At 36.9% G+C, this 14,288-nt stretch overlaps 1 protein-coding gene across 2 annotated transcripts; it reads left to right on the top strand.

Moving 5' to 3' along the window:
* Positions 1-5,542: 5,542 nt before the first annotated feature.
* On the top strand, positions 5,543-12,467 carry LOC121416531 (calcium-binding protein P-like). Of its 2 annotated transcripts, none has more exons than XM_041610023.1 (4): positions 5,543-5,618; positions 7,409-7,673; positions 10,269-10,370; positions 11,780-12,467. In XM_041610023.1, exons 2-4 carry the CDS (start codon positions 7,449-7,451, stop codon positions 12,050-12,052), a joined length of 600 nt encoding a protein of 199 aa, XP_041465957.1. In that variant the 5' UTR covers positions 5,543-5,618; positions 7,409-7,448; the 3' UTR covers positions 12,053-12,467. The 2 variants fall into 2 exon arrangements, with proteins under 2 accessions (XP_041465957.1, XP_041465958.1); XM_041610024.1 differs by lacking the exon at positions 5,543-5,618 and adding an exon at positions 7,228-7,345.
* Positions 12,468-14,288: the final 1,821 nt, after the last annotated feature.

The following is a 14,288-nucleotide window of genomic DNA, read 5'->3' as shown; positions in this document are numbered from 1 at the left end:
CACTTATGGGTACCCGGTAGGATTTTAAAGACATTGTAGCTCGTCCCGAGTATGCTACGATGAGTCTCACCGGCGAATGATGGAATACTCCCCAGGGAGTGGAGGATGTGCATATATTGTGTCCCGTATTCAGTGTTGTAGTGCCTTGATGCTCGGCCTTGGCCTTAAGGCGCCTTAAGGCCTACTTTTTCAAAGCCTTGGCCTTGAACATTCAAGCCTTGGCCTTGAGAGGGCCTTGGCCTTGGCCTTGAGGATTTTGAGCCTTGAAATTTCAAGGCATTTTCAAGGCATTTTCAAGGCTTTTTCAAGGCATTTTGTATTTTGTACTTTTATTTGCTTTTATATAAGTAAGTATAAATGTTTTAATTGTTCTGTATATCTAATGACACAAATGGTCAATACTACCAGTCAGCAGTAGTAGCAGCTGTAGTAGTAATATACTAGCAGAGCCATCAATTGTGATTATCACCATTATCAAGAATTATCATCACATAATTATATTACAAAGAGAAGTGATGAAAATAACATTATATATTGGTAATATGATGACTAATGATGATAATGACAATATCAATAATAATGATTATGATAAAGATTATAGTGATTTTATGACAGGAATAATTGTAACAGATCCAACTGCAATTTCGACAACAATTTTCAGACTTTAAAAATAGCTAACTCTAAAGAATGATAACAAGGTTGATTTCTATTCCATTAGGATTTTCCTTGTATTATTTTCTTTGACCAACAAGAATGTTTTAAGTCTTAATGATTATCTGAAAAGATTTGGTAAACTTGAACACAATCTTCAATTTTGTCATTTCCAAATAGGATATGTCAATGGCATGATGAGCCAAAAATTTCGAGGGGCTAAGCATGGCATCTAGAGCAAAATTTCTGCCCCCCGAAAAGTTGAAGGCGATTGAAGCGAGCACAATTTTTCACCCTTATGCTATTTTGTGATATATTGTGACAATATGATCAGAAAATTATATCAATTTCATTTTATATGTTTATTCTTGGTGGTGGAACTTCTTGTCTCGCTCTTTTTTTTCTGGGGGGTCCTGTTATTTATTAAACAGGCGAAAAAGAGGAATGGGAAGAGAGATAGAGAGGAGAAGGAGGGGGGGGGGGGCTTGTTTGGCAGAAAATACTGCAAAATCAGTTAATATGTTGATTGGCAGTACATCTAATTGAATTGTTTATATTTTGTTTTGGGTCTAGTGTCTCAGATTGACTAAACAAAATGATAAAGAAAAGCTACTTATTTCTAATCATATGGTTTGACAGTGAATTTCATTTCACTAGTTTCAAGGAAATAAACAAAACTGACAAGATTCCTAAAAATGACTCATTTTCAGGTCAGCATTTGAACATTTCAACTTGCGCTTTGTGCTCTCTTGCCCCCCCCCCCTGAAAAATTCTCTGTAGGAAAAAAAATGCCTGTTTTCCAAAATCAAATATACCTTTTTTCCAAAATTAAATATGCCCTTTTTAAAAAAGAAATACATTTTTTTATAGTAAAACATGATACAATTTAGGTTACAAAATCACCAAATTTTTGGATCGCGCTCAGACTCATAAATTATTGTTAAGTAAGGTTCTCTTTCTGTTCCCGTTCACACACAAAAAACGCTAAGAATGTCCAGTTTTCAGGTTGGAATTATCAAATTTGTAAATTTTGGAGCTCGCGCTTAGCGCTCGCATAATTTGATTGGTGAAATAAGTATCCTATTTATGAGTCACTGAATGTAGTCAAGAACAGCTTCCTTTCTGGTTAGTAAAAATTTTAGCTCACGCTCAATTCTTTAGTAAGATGCACATCTTTTTCATTATTACAATAACAGCTCAGAATATTTCATTTTCATTTCTTATAACACGAAATGTCCATAAGTTTCAGCTTGTGATTTGTGCTGGCAACATCTCTCAAGGCTGCCCTGTTAACAGTGATTATAGCAATAATTGACCAAAAATAGACTTTTACAACTTCAGAATTGATTTTTTTTTCAAAACCGCTTGCTCGCTATGCTTTCTTGCAGAAAAGTAAAGCCTAAGTCAAAATATCTGTCCTATCAATTAGAAATCACCTAAAAAGGCTTTGCTGAAGTGAAATTCTACAAAACACACAACTTCTTCATGCAGTTGTTAATCTCATTTGAAAATATCTGTTTGCACTAAATGTTTTTTTTTTTAGCTTTGACCCCGGCCCTCCCCCAAACAAAAATAAGTTCTGCCTCCCCTGTCTCAGGGAGTAGAGAAAGACATATGTTGAGATTGGTCATGCCAGGATCAGATCACCTTGGTAATGATAATCATTGCAATGTAAATCGTCTCGAAAAATAATGTATTAAATGAACAAAGGTAACTATATAATTATTTTAATAACATAATTATGTCTAAATCTATCATGAAATTATTTTCATTTATGTACAAGGGTAAAAATTTTCACTCGCTCACACCTTTTACACACTTTGTCTTGTGCATCATGTCTGCCGCCTAAGAATTGTTGTCTCATTGTTACATATATTGAAAGTTTGAAAATGCCTTGGCCTTGGCCTTAGCCTTGAGGTTTTCAGGCCTTGGCCTTGGCCTTGGGTTTCCATGCCTTGGCCTCAGCCTTGGTTATTGAAGCCTTGGCCTTGGGTATTAAAGCCTTGGCCTTGGCCTTGGAGGTTTGAGCCTTGACTACAACACTGTCAGTGTTGTAGTGCCTTGATGCTCGGCCTTGGCCTTAAGGCGCCTTAAGGCCTACTTTTTCAAAGCCTTGGCCTTGAACATTCAAGCCTTGGCCTTGAGAGGGCCTTGGCCTTGGCCTTGAGGATTTTGAGCCTTGAAATTTCAAGGCATTTTCAAGGCATTTTCAAGGCTTTTTCAAGGCATTTTGTATTTTGTACTTTTATTTGCTTTTATATAAGTAAGTATAAATGTTTTAATTGTTCTGTATATCTAATGACACAAATGGTCAATACTACCAGTCAGCAGTAGTAGCAGCTGTAGTAGTAATATACTAGCAGAGCCATCAATTGTGATTATCACCATTATCAAGAATTATCATCACATAATTATATTACAAAGAGAAGTGATGAAAATAACATTATATATTGGTAATATGATGACTAATGATGATAATGACAATATCAATAATAATGATTATGATAAAGATTATAGTGATTTTATGACAGGAATAATTGTAACAGATCCAACTGCAATTTCGACAACAATTTTCAGACTTTAAAAATAGCTAACTCTAAAGAATGATAACAAGGTTGATTTCTATTCCATTAGGATTTTCCTTGTATTATTTTCTTTGACCAACAAGAATGTTTTAAGTCTTAATGATTATCTGAAAAGATTTGGTAAACTTGAACACAATCTTCAATTTTGTCATTTCCAAATAGGATATGTCAATGGCATGATGAGCCAAAAATTTCGAGGGGCTAAGCATGGCATCTAGAGCAAAATTTCTGCCCCCCGAAAAGTTGAAGGCGATTGAAGCGAGCACAATTTTTCACCCTTATGCTATTTTGTGATATATTGTGACAATATGATCAGAAAATTATATCAATTTCATTTTATATGTTTATTCTTGGTGGTGGAACTTCTTGTCTCGCTCTTTTTTTCTGGGGGGTCCTGTTATTTATTAAACAGGCGAAAAAGAGGAATGGGAAGAGAGATAGAGAGGAGAAGGAGGGGGGGGGGCTTGTTTGGCAGAAAATACTGCAAAATCAGTTAATATGTTGATTGGCAGTACATCTAATTGAATTGTTTATATTTTGTTTTGGGTCTAGTGTCTCAGATTGACTAAACAAAATGATAAAGAAAAGCTACTTATTTCTAATCATATGGTTTGACAGTGAATTTCATTTCACTAGTTTCAAGGAAATAAACAAAACTGACAAGATTCCTAAAAATGACTCATTTTCAGGTCAGCATTTGAACATTTCAACTTGCGCTTTGTGCTCTCTTGCCCCCCCCCCCCTGAAAAATTCTCTGTAGGAAAAAAATGCCTGTTTTCCAAAATCAAATATACCTTTTTTCCAAAATTAAATATGCCCTTTTTAAAAAAGAAATACATTTTTTTATAGTAAAACATGATACAATTTAGGTTACAAAATCACCAAATTTTTGGATCGCGCTCAGACTCATAAATTATTGTTAAGTAAGGTTCTCTTTCTGTTCCCGTTCACACACAAAAAACGCTAAGAATGTCCAGTTTTCAGGTTGGAATTATCAAATTTGTAAATTTTGGAGCTCGCGCTTAGCGCTCGCATAATTTGATTGGTGAAATAAGTATCCTATTTATGAGTCACTGAATGTAGTCAAGAACAGCTTCCTTTCTGGTTAGTAAAAATTTTAGCTCACGCTCAATTCTTTAGTAAGATGCACATCTTTTTCATTATTACAATAACAGCTCAGAATATTTCATTTTCATTTCTTATAACACGAAATGTCCATAAGTTTCAGCTTGTGATTTGTGCTGGCAACATCTCTCAAGGCTGCCCTGTTAACAGTGATTATAGCAATAATTGACCAAAAATAGACTTTTACAACTTCAGAATTGATTTTTTTTTCAAAACCGCTTGCTCGCTATGCTTTCTTGCAGAAAAGTAAAGCCTAAGTCAAAATATCTGTCCTATCAATTAGAAATCACCTAAAAAGGCTTTGCTGAAGTGAAATTCTACAAAACACACAACTTCTTCATGCAGTTGTTAATCTCATTTGAAAATATCTGTTTGCACTAAATGTTTTTTTTTTTAGCTTTGACCCCGGCCCTCCCCCAAACAAAAATAAGTTCTGCCTCCCCTGTCTCAGGGAGTAGAGAAAGACATATGTTGAGATTGGTCATGCCAGGATCAGATCACCTTGGTAATGATAATCATTGCAATGTAAATCGTCTCGAAAAATAATGTATTAAATGAACAAAGGTAACTATATAATTATTTTAATAACATAATTATGTCTAAATCTATCATGAAATTATTTTCATTTATGTACAAGGGTAAAAATTTTCACTCGCTCACACCTTTTACACACTTTGTCTTGTGCATCATGTCTGCCGCCTAAGAATTGTTGTCTCATTGTTACATATATTGAAAGTTTGAAAATGCCTTGGCCTTGGCCTTAGCCTTGAGGTTTTCAGGCCTTGGCCTTGGCCTTGGGTTTCCATGCCTTGGCCTCAGCCTTGGTTATTGAAGCCTTGGCCTTGGGTATTAAAGCCTTGGCCTTGGCCTTGGAGGTTTGAGCCTTGACTACAACACTGCCGGGAATGCATAGGATTGAATCCAAATATATAAGCACTAAGCTTAGACACATCGTTCCGATGTATATTAAAGCTTTATAAAAGCGGACTATTATTATTCCTTAATTGATTCAAATGAAATAAAGCATATTAAGTAAATGAAATTAAGTTTTAAGTTTTTGCCTAAGCAAAAAGGGGACAAAAGGCGTTCTTTCAATAAAGTTCACTAAGTTCCGCCTCATCTTCTTTTTTTTCTCTCTCCGTAAATTAATTTTTTATTATTTTTTATTCTATGTACTAGTATACGTATAGCGGTAGGATACCATACTCATTTCATCCAGCCGGCATTGCTGAGCCAACGCTGAACGCCAAATGTTCGGTAATTATTTGATAATTTAATATAATGATATCATGGTTATTTTTTAAAGATTTTTTAATGTTTGCACAAAAAAAGAGAGGGAAAGGGAAAGGAAAAGGGGAGGGGAAAGGTAGAGGAGAGAGAGTGAAAAATATGTACGGATACGGTATAACAAAATGATGTCCCGATTTGTTTGGAGTTACGTTAACCCAGGCCCAGGAGCTCCGCCTCCGGCCCGCTTCGCGGGTAGGCCGGAGTTCCCTGCCTGGGCCTGGGTTAGAATTACGTGTGTTAGATTTGCAGGCGTTTGTGTGTGTGTAGGCTTGGGGAGAGGGGGAAAAAAGAAGGGAAAGGAAAGGGGTTGTACTCTGATGCATTTGGGATGGCGCCAATAAAATTTTTATATATGTTATAGGGCATTGCTTAGACAGCTGGCAGCTGTCTGTTCGAGTTTTTTAACATTTTTTTTTTCAATTTCTCCTCGTACACAGACGGCTCGCTATCGTGCAGCCACCATTAGGGATTAGGGGACTTGCAATGCAAAATCCCCCCGTTTGGGCTCTTCAAATTTTGTCTTCAATTAATAAAAATTTTGAAAATTAACGCGACCAAAATGCAAATTTATATTCCCTCTTCTTGGCATTAATTGCAAAAAAAACGGAGAAAAGTGAAGTTAAAAGGAACAAAAACAGTGATTTACCTCGGCTGTCGCGCAAATTCACTTCCCCGTTTTATCCAATCTTAAGTACATGAACATAATGGCCATATTATGGCCATTGAGTCCCCTGTACAGATCGCGCTAGAACTTCGGTCTCTGTATTTGGTGAAGCCAACGCAGTTCAGCCGAACAACCAACAAAACAGAGACTGAAGCTTTCGGTCTAGGCATTACTTAGCTTATTTAGGGGCTAGTCACTCACACTAAGGGGACTAGTTGTCACCAATTTCAGGTCGTCTTTTTGCACGACAAGACTTCTCCAGGCCCAGCCCAGGGTATTATGTGCAGGGGTAATGACGTTACTAATAGGCCCAAATATATTTGTTAATATGTTTCCTTTTATTTTCCCTCCCTCTTACACTACCCCTTTTCCATTCAAACATCCTGGTCAGTTTGCAAATGAGGAGACTGATGACACCATCCTCTCAGCTCTCACTATTTCTTTTGTATTTTGTTAAATGAAATATGGAATATTCTATTTTTCTCCTCATTGTCAAGTGAAACAATGATTAATTCCTCTCTGAACATGTGGAATGAGCATTGTTTGATCGATTCAGTCAAATTGATCCTTATTGTCAAACCTTTGAAAAATTAAATATTGTACAATTCAAACTTTGAATTGTACAATATTTAATTTTTCAAAGATTTGACATTTCAAACAATACAAAAACAAAATGAAATAGTGAGTGAGGGACATTATCAACTGTCTCATTTGAGTTGTGTATTTTGTGAAAAATAAGCAAAACTTTAAAATGTCGTAATTTTCTTACTTTACATCCGATTTTGATGAAATTTTCACTTTGCTAGTTTGACTTTTCTCTATTTATTCAAATCAACATTTTCTGGGGTGGACTTGACCTTTAAAATTGTTCATTTCATTTTGTTATATATGTTATATTTTTTACAAGGTTCCTCCCTCAGCCCTGGACCGCGCCTATTCTTCAGACATTACTGTTTATCGCCAGGAGCTAGGAGCTGGACATAGAGGAACAGTAGATCTTGTGTCCAGGACTGAACCTTACGTAGACCCTGTATGTAAATGTGTACTAAGTATATTCACATGGATACTTTGTGAATCATTCTTCTTCATGCAGAACTCTGACTGAGCCTGAGGTTTCAAGAATCTGTTTCACTATGAGCTATCCACCACCACCAGGAGGAGGAGGAGGGGGATACCCCTACCCACCCGATGGTGGAGGGGGTTACCCCCCTCAGCCACCCCTCAATCAGGCCTACCCACCCCCAGGACCAGGAGCGGGCTATCCACAACCACAGACGGGCGGAGCTGCTGGGGCGTATCCACCCCCACAGACAGGTGGAGCTTATCCACCCCAGCCTTACCCTGGAGGAGCCGGAGGGGTAAGTTGCTTACCAACCTTTTCACCCCCTTCCAGGAGATTTTGATGGGGGAGGCAAGACAGTTTACAGGCAACTTTCTTCCCCCTATTGATATTTTTTCAAGTTTCAAAATTTATTGATTAAAATCCAGAAATATTGGATCATTCTCAATATTGCAAATAAACACTTTTCTGGACAATTATATGGAAACACACAATTACAAATCAATTACATAAATTGATATCTATTTGACATACAGAGAGAGATATATAGTAATATAGAAATCTAGAGGCCCTTACACATAAATATAGTTAAGAAGCAAAAGAAAAAATACCTAGGTCATAAACTTGACAAATTATGTTACATGTTAAATGTCTCAGGTGATATGTTCCATGTTTCGGGTAATATACAGTACATCTAGTACTATTGGAATGGCTGCCAAATAAAAGACATTTGGGGAAAGGCCTGAAATATAGGATGCCAGTAAACTCGACCTTCATGTGAGAAAAATCAAGAAAATTTTAAGATGCTAGGCCTACATGTATAACTTATAATAAATCTGATTTTGATGAAATTTCCTAAGCCTGAGTCATATCGATTATTTTGAAAACCGGTGTTCGACAGCTCTAATTCGATCGAACATCGATGCATCGAATATTGAAGGCGGGGAAAATTTAGTCTTTTGTTTTTGCGTCGATGCGATGCGCTTTGCATATGCACTACGCACTGACGGTATGCGCTGGCGTTGGCCGGGTGAGCGTTGCACAAGCAGATGACAGAGCAAAGTTCGTTTGTATTTTCCATGATCACAAAACACACAAAAAAGGCCGGGGACCAAAGCAGAATTCTTCCCAAAATATCTTCAACAATGATATTTGCAGATGACAACATATAAGTTTAAAATGAAACAATAATAAAGACATGAATCACGCAGAGTCGATCCGAATGATTTTCTGTCGACTAGCATTCGCAGTCTTTCATTCACCAGCCCCGTCCGCAGCTCCGTACACTCACTCTCCCGAAACGACAGGCGTGCTTGACGTCAGCGCCAGCAAACAATTGCAATCAACGGAGAGCGCTGTAACTTGCCTGAGATTGTGTAGTTGGATCCAAAATGAGCTCCAAATAAATTTATGGGAATAAATACGTAATTTTCTCTGGATGGTCATTTGAATTGCTATTCAATGCTGATATAACGATTGTGAGGAAAGATTGTGGAATATGAGTTATGACGATGTTCGAGAATTAATCCTGATAATGACAATCCAGTTTTTTAGACGCAATTGAGCATGCGATCAAAATAAATACGAATGTTTCGAATCGAGCCCTAAATTCATCTAAATTATTACGATTTAACAAGATTTTATGGTCATACTAAGAAAATTGACGATGTTAGCAAAGTATGTTATGTTCATATGGAAGAAATAATACTGGGATTATTTCTATTTTATCTCTGGACGTCTCCTCCAAGCTCCGAGAAAATAAGCACAATGCGCATGCGTGTTTGATGACGTATGACATATTTTCCCATTCATGAAATCAGAGCCCAAAGTTGGGCACAAACTAGCTTCAAATTGATGGGAAAAAATATCAAACGCAATTTTCTCTGTTTTGTCATGTAAAATGTTATTATATGGTGATATTACGAACTTGAACAGAGTTTTTGCATGTAGACAATGTTCGAGAATCAATCCTGACGTGATGATTATTTTTTTTAGACAAGTGCACTAGCTCGACTCAAGAAGTCAAGTCGATCGTCATGAGATGTCCGCCATTGAAAATTGAAACGAAATACAAACGTTTCACATCAAGCTCTAAATTCATATTAATGATTATCATATGCAAATTATTGTTAAATATTACGATTAAATAATGTTCTATGGTCATGATTTTAATATTGTTCATGAAAGCAAGATTTATTTTACGTTGATCACGTCAATTTCCGGCCATTTTCTGGTTTGATTAAAGAACAGTACTGCGCATGCACGATCGATGGCCATGACTTCCATTCATGAATTCATCGTGCATAAATTATCTCGGCACGAGCAGACGAGTAAGACTCGAACTATGATCAAATTAATGGTGAATAGCATCATAATTACTCATTCGGTTTCATTTTGGGGGCAATAGAAATCAAGTAAGTAGTAGTAAAGTTGGACATTACTGATATTTTGATGATTGATTGTGTAAACCAAACGAATCGGCCGGCCGACGTATTTTTTTTTTTTTTTCGATGCACCGATTTTGCAAAATCTGCACCGGTGTTCGATGACATCGATCGAACACCGATTTTAAAATCGATTCGACTCAGGCTTAACATTTCCAGTGGTTTTGGTAGTCTACCTTTTATTAACATTTATTTATTTGTTACTCTGTGTATTCAAACCAACTTGTTCGCAGGAGAGGATGTAGTATAGCCTGGCCTCCCAGTGTTTGCTGGTTAGGCATCGGCCTGGGCCCAAGTCATGTGTACAAAGTCTATTTGAGATGGTTTTCTCTAGTGGCATTGAAATTAACAGCCTTGACTACATTTATATTCCTGCTTGTTCATAGGGTAGTGTTAGCCTTTTATAATAAAGCCAGATCCTCATGATATTTTCATTGTATACATTACAGGTGCCACCCCCAGCCTCATACAACCCCCCACCCCCAGGGGGAATCCAACCCCAGGGATACCCAGGACAACCACCATCCTACCCCACCCAGGGGCAAGTACAGGTAGGAATATTCATATCTTTGTTCCGTCTTTAATACTGTATTAAACATATTTCTAACACTATTATTAACCCTAAATCTCCCGGGGTATACACTAAATACACAATTTGCATTGGATTTGTACATGAAATCACGTTTTTGAGCAATTTTGAGTCTGACATGCACTTACATAATGTCGTAACCGCTTACCCGGGCGTCACAAATTTGGTCTCAAAATTTGCGCGAGACTTGAAAGTAAAAAGTCAGTGAGCAGTAAGGTCAAAAAATTTTGTGCGGCAGATATATGTTGATTTGAATAAAATGAGAAAATCCAACAAGCATAACACTGAAAATTTCATCAAAATCGGATGTAAAATAAGTTTCACTTAATTAAAAAAAACATTTATTTGCACATCTGGCTGGTATGAAAATGAGAAGACTGATGGCATCATCCACTAACTATTTCTTTTGTATTTTATTATATGAAATATGAAATATTCTAATTCTCTCCTCATTTTCAAGTGATACAATGATTAATTCCTCCCTGAACATGTGGAATTAGCATTGTTTGATACTATATGGTTCAGTAAAGTTGGTCCTTATTGTCAAATCTAATAAAAAATGAAATATTGTATAATTTAAACAATGAAAATATAAAAGAAATAATGAGTGATGGACATCATCGACTGACTTACCTCGTTCTGCATATCACTGTTTTGTGAAAAATAAGCAATACTTTAAAATGTCATAACTTTCTTATTTTACAAATTGATGAAATTTTCAGCACTATGCTAGTTAGATTTTTCTCTATTGAATTTTTTCTGGGGTGGACTTGACCTCAAAGTTCATTTATTCACTCTAATTGCGGATGTTTAGATCAGTTTTGTTTGCAATCTTGATGCTTGTGTTGTCATCCGTTTCCATTTGGCCTTCACCTTACTTCCTACTTCTATTCATTCCTCCCATATACAGATTTTGTTCTTTCATTGCATTCTCACATCTGATTCTCTCTTTTTAATCATTCCAATAATGATAAATAATAGTAATGATAATGTAATATCTTACTTAGGATAGCCACTTCAGTTCCGAAAACTATTCTGCCAGCGGGCCCTGCTTAACATGTTATTATTACCCCGGCTTTTGCATTGCTACTTTGATCGGGTGCTCAAGCATTCGAGGAATTTCTTCCTACTGAGTACCCATTCACCTCACCTGGGTCAAGTGTAGCACAATGTGGGTAAATTTGTTGCTGGTAGAAAACATGCCATGGCTTGAAAGTTTGAATCGAACCCACGTCCCTCAAATTGAGAGACAAGAGTCATAACCACTAGACCATGACGCCCCCACATACAATCATTGAAGGGGTGAAGCTTATCGATTATCGACCGCATGGCATTTTACTTTTATGTAACTTTCTATTGTCTAATTCCTAGTACCCACAAGCACCGGGCACTTACCCTGGTATGGCTCCATTGGGGTATCCTGCCTCTGGCTCTGTTGGGTTGGTCGTCCAAGGGAAGAAGAAGAAGCAGAAGAAGCTGAAGAAACACAAGCATAAGCGTCACTCATCGTCTAGTTCTTCCAGCTCCTCATCATCGTCGTCGTCATCGTCGAGTTCGTCGAGCAGCGACTCTGATTGCAAAGGCCATGGTCATAAGGTGAAGGTGAAAAAACATAAGAAGAAGAAGCACAAGGATATGTGGTGAATTCAAAGACCTTGGGGTATTTCACAAAGATTTAAATATGACTTAGAGTCGCACTTGAGCTGTGTACGGTATAAATGCTTGAACGCATTGGTCAGATCGTGTCATGAGGACGCACGCTACTGCATATCTATCAATAAGATCGCACATTGCATATCATGTACGCGTCGGCATATAAGTGCGACTTAAGTCATATTTAAATCTTTGTGAAACACCTCCCTGGGCCCCATAACATAAAGGTTAGTGAGTAATTTGGAAGAGCAATTTTGATTGGTTCCTCATCACTTCATACAATGCGTATACTTAAAACAATACTCTTGATAGGCCCTTTCATTAAAATTGCGATTAATAAGCCAGTTCGTAGTTCCTTTCTGCGCATGATCAGAGGAAGGTCATTTGTACTAAAGTGACATGGCGGTTTAAAATCTAATGAGATAAGCACCAACTTTGATGTCTTGATTATTCATATATTCTTTTGAATTGTGGTTTTCGTTTACATCCACAAAAAACAGCAATGCGTCCACGAACGACTGGTATTTCACAGTTTGCCAAGTACATTGTGCAACATGCTATGATATGCATTCAAAGTAGGAATGCAACAAATACCCTCATAAAGTGTTCGTTGGTGTGCTATTCTAGTCACCTGGTCTATTTAATTTCTTCATCCTGCTATGTAAGGCAAGCTTGCGTAATATCTTGCTTTGAAATCTGCCTAGCAATAGCATAATGAAAGAAATGAAAGGTCATTTGACCAAAATTGTCCATGAAGTAACTACGAACTGGTCTATTGCTAACCTTTGTGTAATGCAATCTCTAACCTTTGTGTAATGGAGCCTGGCCTTGGGAGCTTTTCATGAAAAATATTGTAGTGATATTCGCTGACTGATTCGTTTCTGAGCCAATCGGATGCAAGGAATTTCTGTAGCTTGTGACTATAGTCAGTGAAAATCACTGAATATGATCGTGAAATGCTCTCCTGCCCGAGCCCGTCTTACAAAGAGTTACAATCGATCCAATCGATCGCAACTATGGAAAGTCAGCAATGTCGCCATCTAAAATGTATGTTTTTTCAAAATATTTTCTAGATAGGCTGTATATATTCATACATTGATAGTTTTCTTGAAAAATTCAGTATGGTTCTCTTGGTTTTCCAACTTGAGATTGATCTGACCAATCATAACTTAGCCTGAGTCGAATCGATTTTAAAATCGGTGTTCGATCGATGTCATCGAACACCGGTGCAGATTTTGCAAAATCGGTGCATCGAAAAAAAAAAAAATACGTCGGCCGGCCGATTCGTTTGGTTTACACAATCAATCATAAAAATATCAGCAATGTCCAACTTTACTACTACTTACTTGATTTCTATTGCCCCCAAAATGAAACCGATTGAGTAATTATGATGCTATTCACCATTAATTTGAAGTTTATTTCGATCATAGTTCGAGTCTTACTCGTCTGCTCGTGCCGAGATAATTCATGCACGATGAATTCATGAATGGAATTGGAAGTCATGGCCTCAAACCAGAAAATGGCCGGAAATTGACGCGATCAACGTAAAATAAATCTTGCTTTCATGAACAATATTAATATCATGACCATAGAACATTATTTAATCGTAATATTTAACAATAATTTGCATATGATAATCATTAATATGAATTTAGAGCTTGATGTGAAACGTTTGTATTTCGTTTCAATTTTCAATGGCGGACATCTCATGACGATCGACTTGACAAAATTAATGAGTCGAGCTAGTGCACTTGTCTGAAAATAATAATCATCACGTCAGGATTGATTCTCGAACATTGTCTACATGCAAAAACTCTGTTCAAGTTCGTAATATCACCATATAATAACATTTTACATGACAAAACAGAGAAAATTGCGTTTGATTTTTTTCCCATCAATTTGAAGCTAGTTTGTGCCCAACTTTGGGCTCTGATTTCATGAATGGGAAAATATGTCATACGTCATCGAACACACATGCGCATTGTGCTTATTTTCTCGGAGCTTGGAGGAGACGTCCAGAGATGGAATCTTAGAAATAATCCCAGTATTAATTCTTCCATACGAACATAACATACTTTGCTGACATCGTCAATATTCTTAGTATGACCATAAAATCTTGTTAAATCGTAATAATTTAGACGAATTTAGGGCTCGATTCGAACCATTCGTATTTATTTTGATCGCATGCTCAATTGCGTCTAAAAAAATGGATTGTCATCAGGATTAA

The sequence above is a fragment of the Lytechinus variegatus genome, chromosome 6, assembly GCF_018143015.1.
Source record: "Lytechinus variegatus isolate NC3 chromosome 6, Lvar_3.0, whole genome shotgun sequence".
Classification (NCBI taxonomy): domain Eukaryota; kingdom Metazoa; phylum Echinodermata; class Echinoidea; order Temnopleuroida; family Toxopneustidae; genus Lytechinus; species Lytechinus variegatus.
This window is presented reverse-complemented; position numbering and strand designations above follow the sequence as displayed.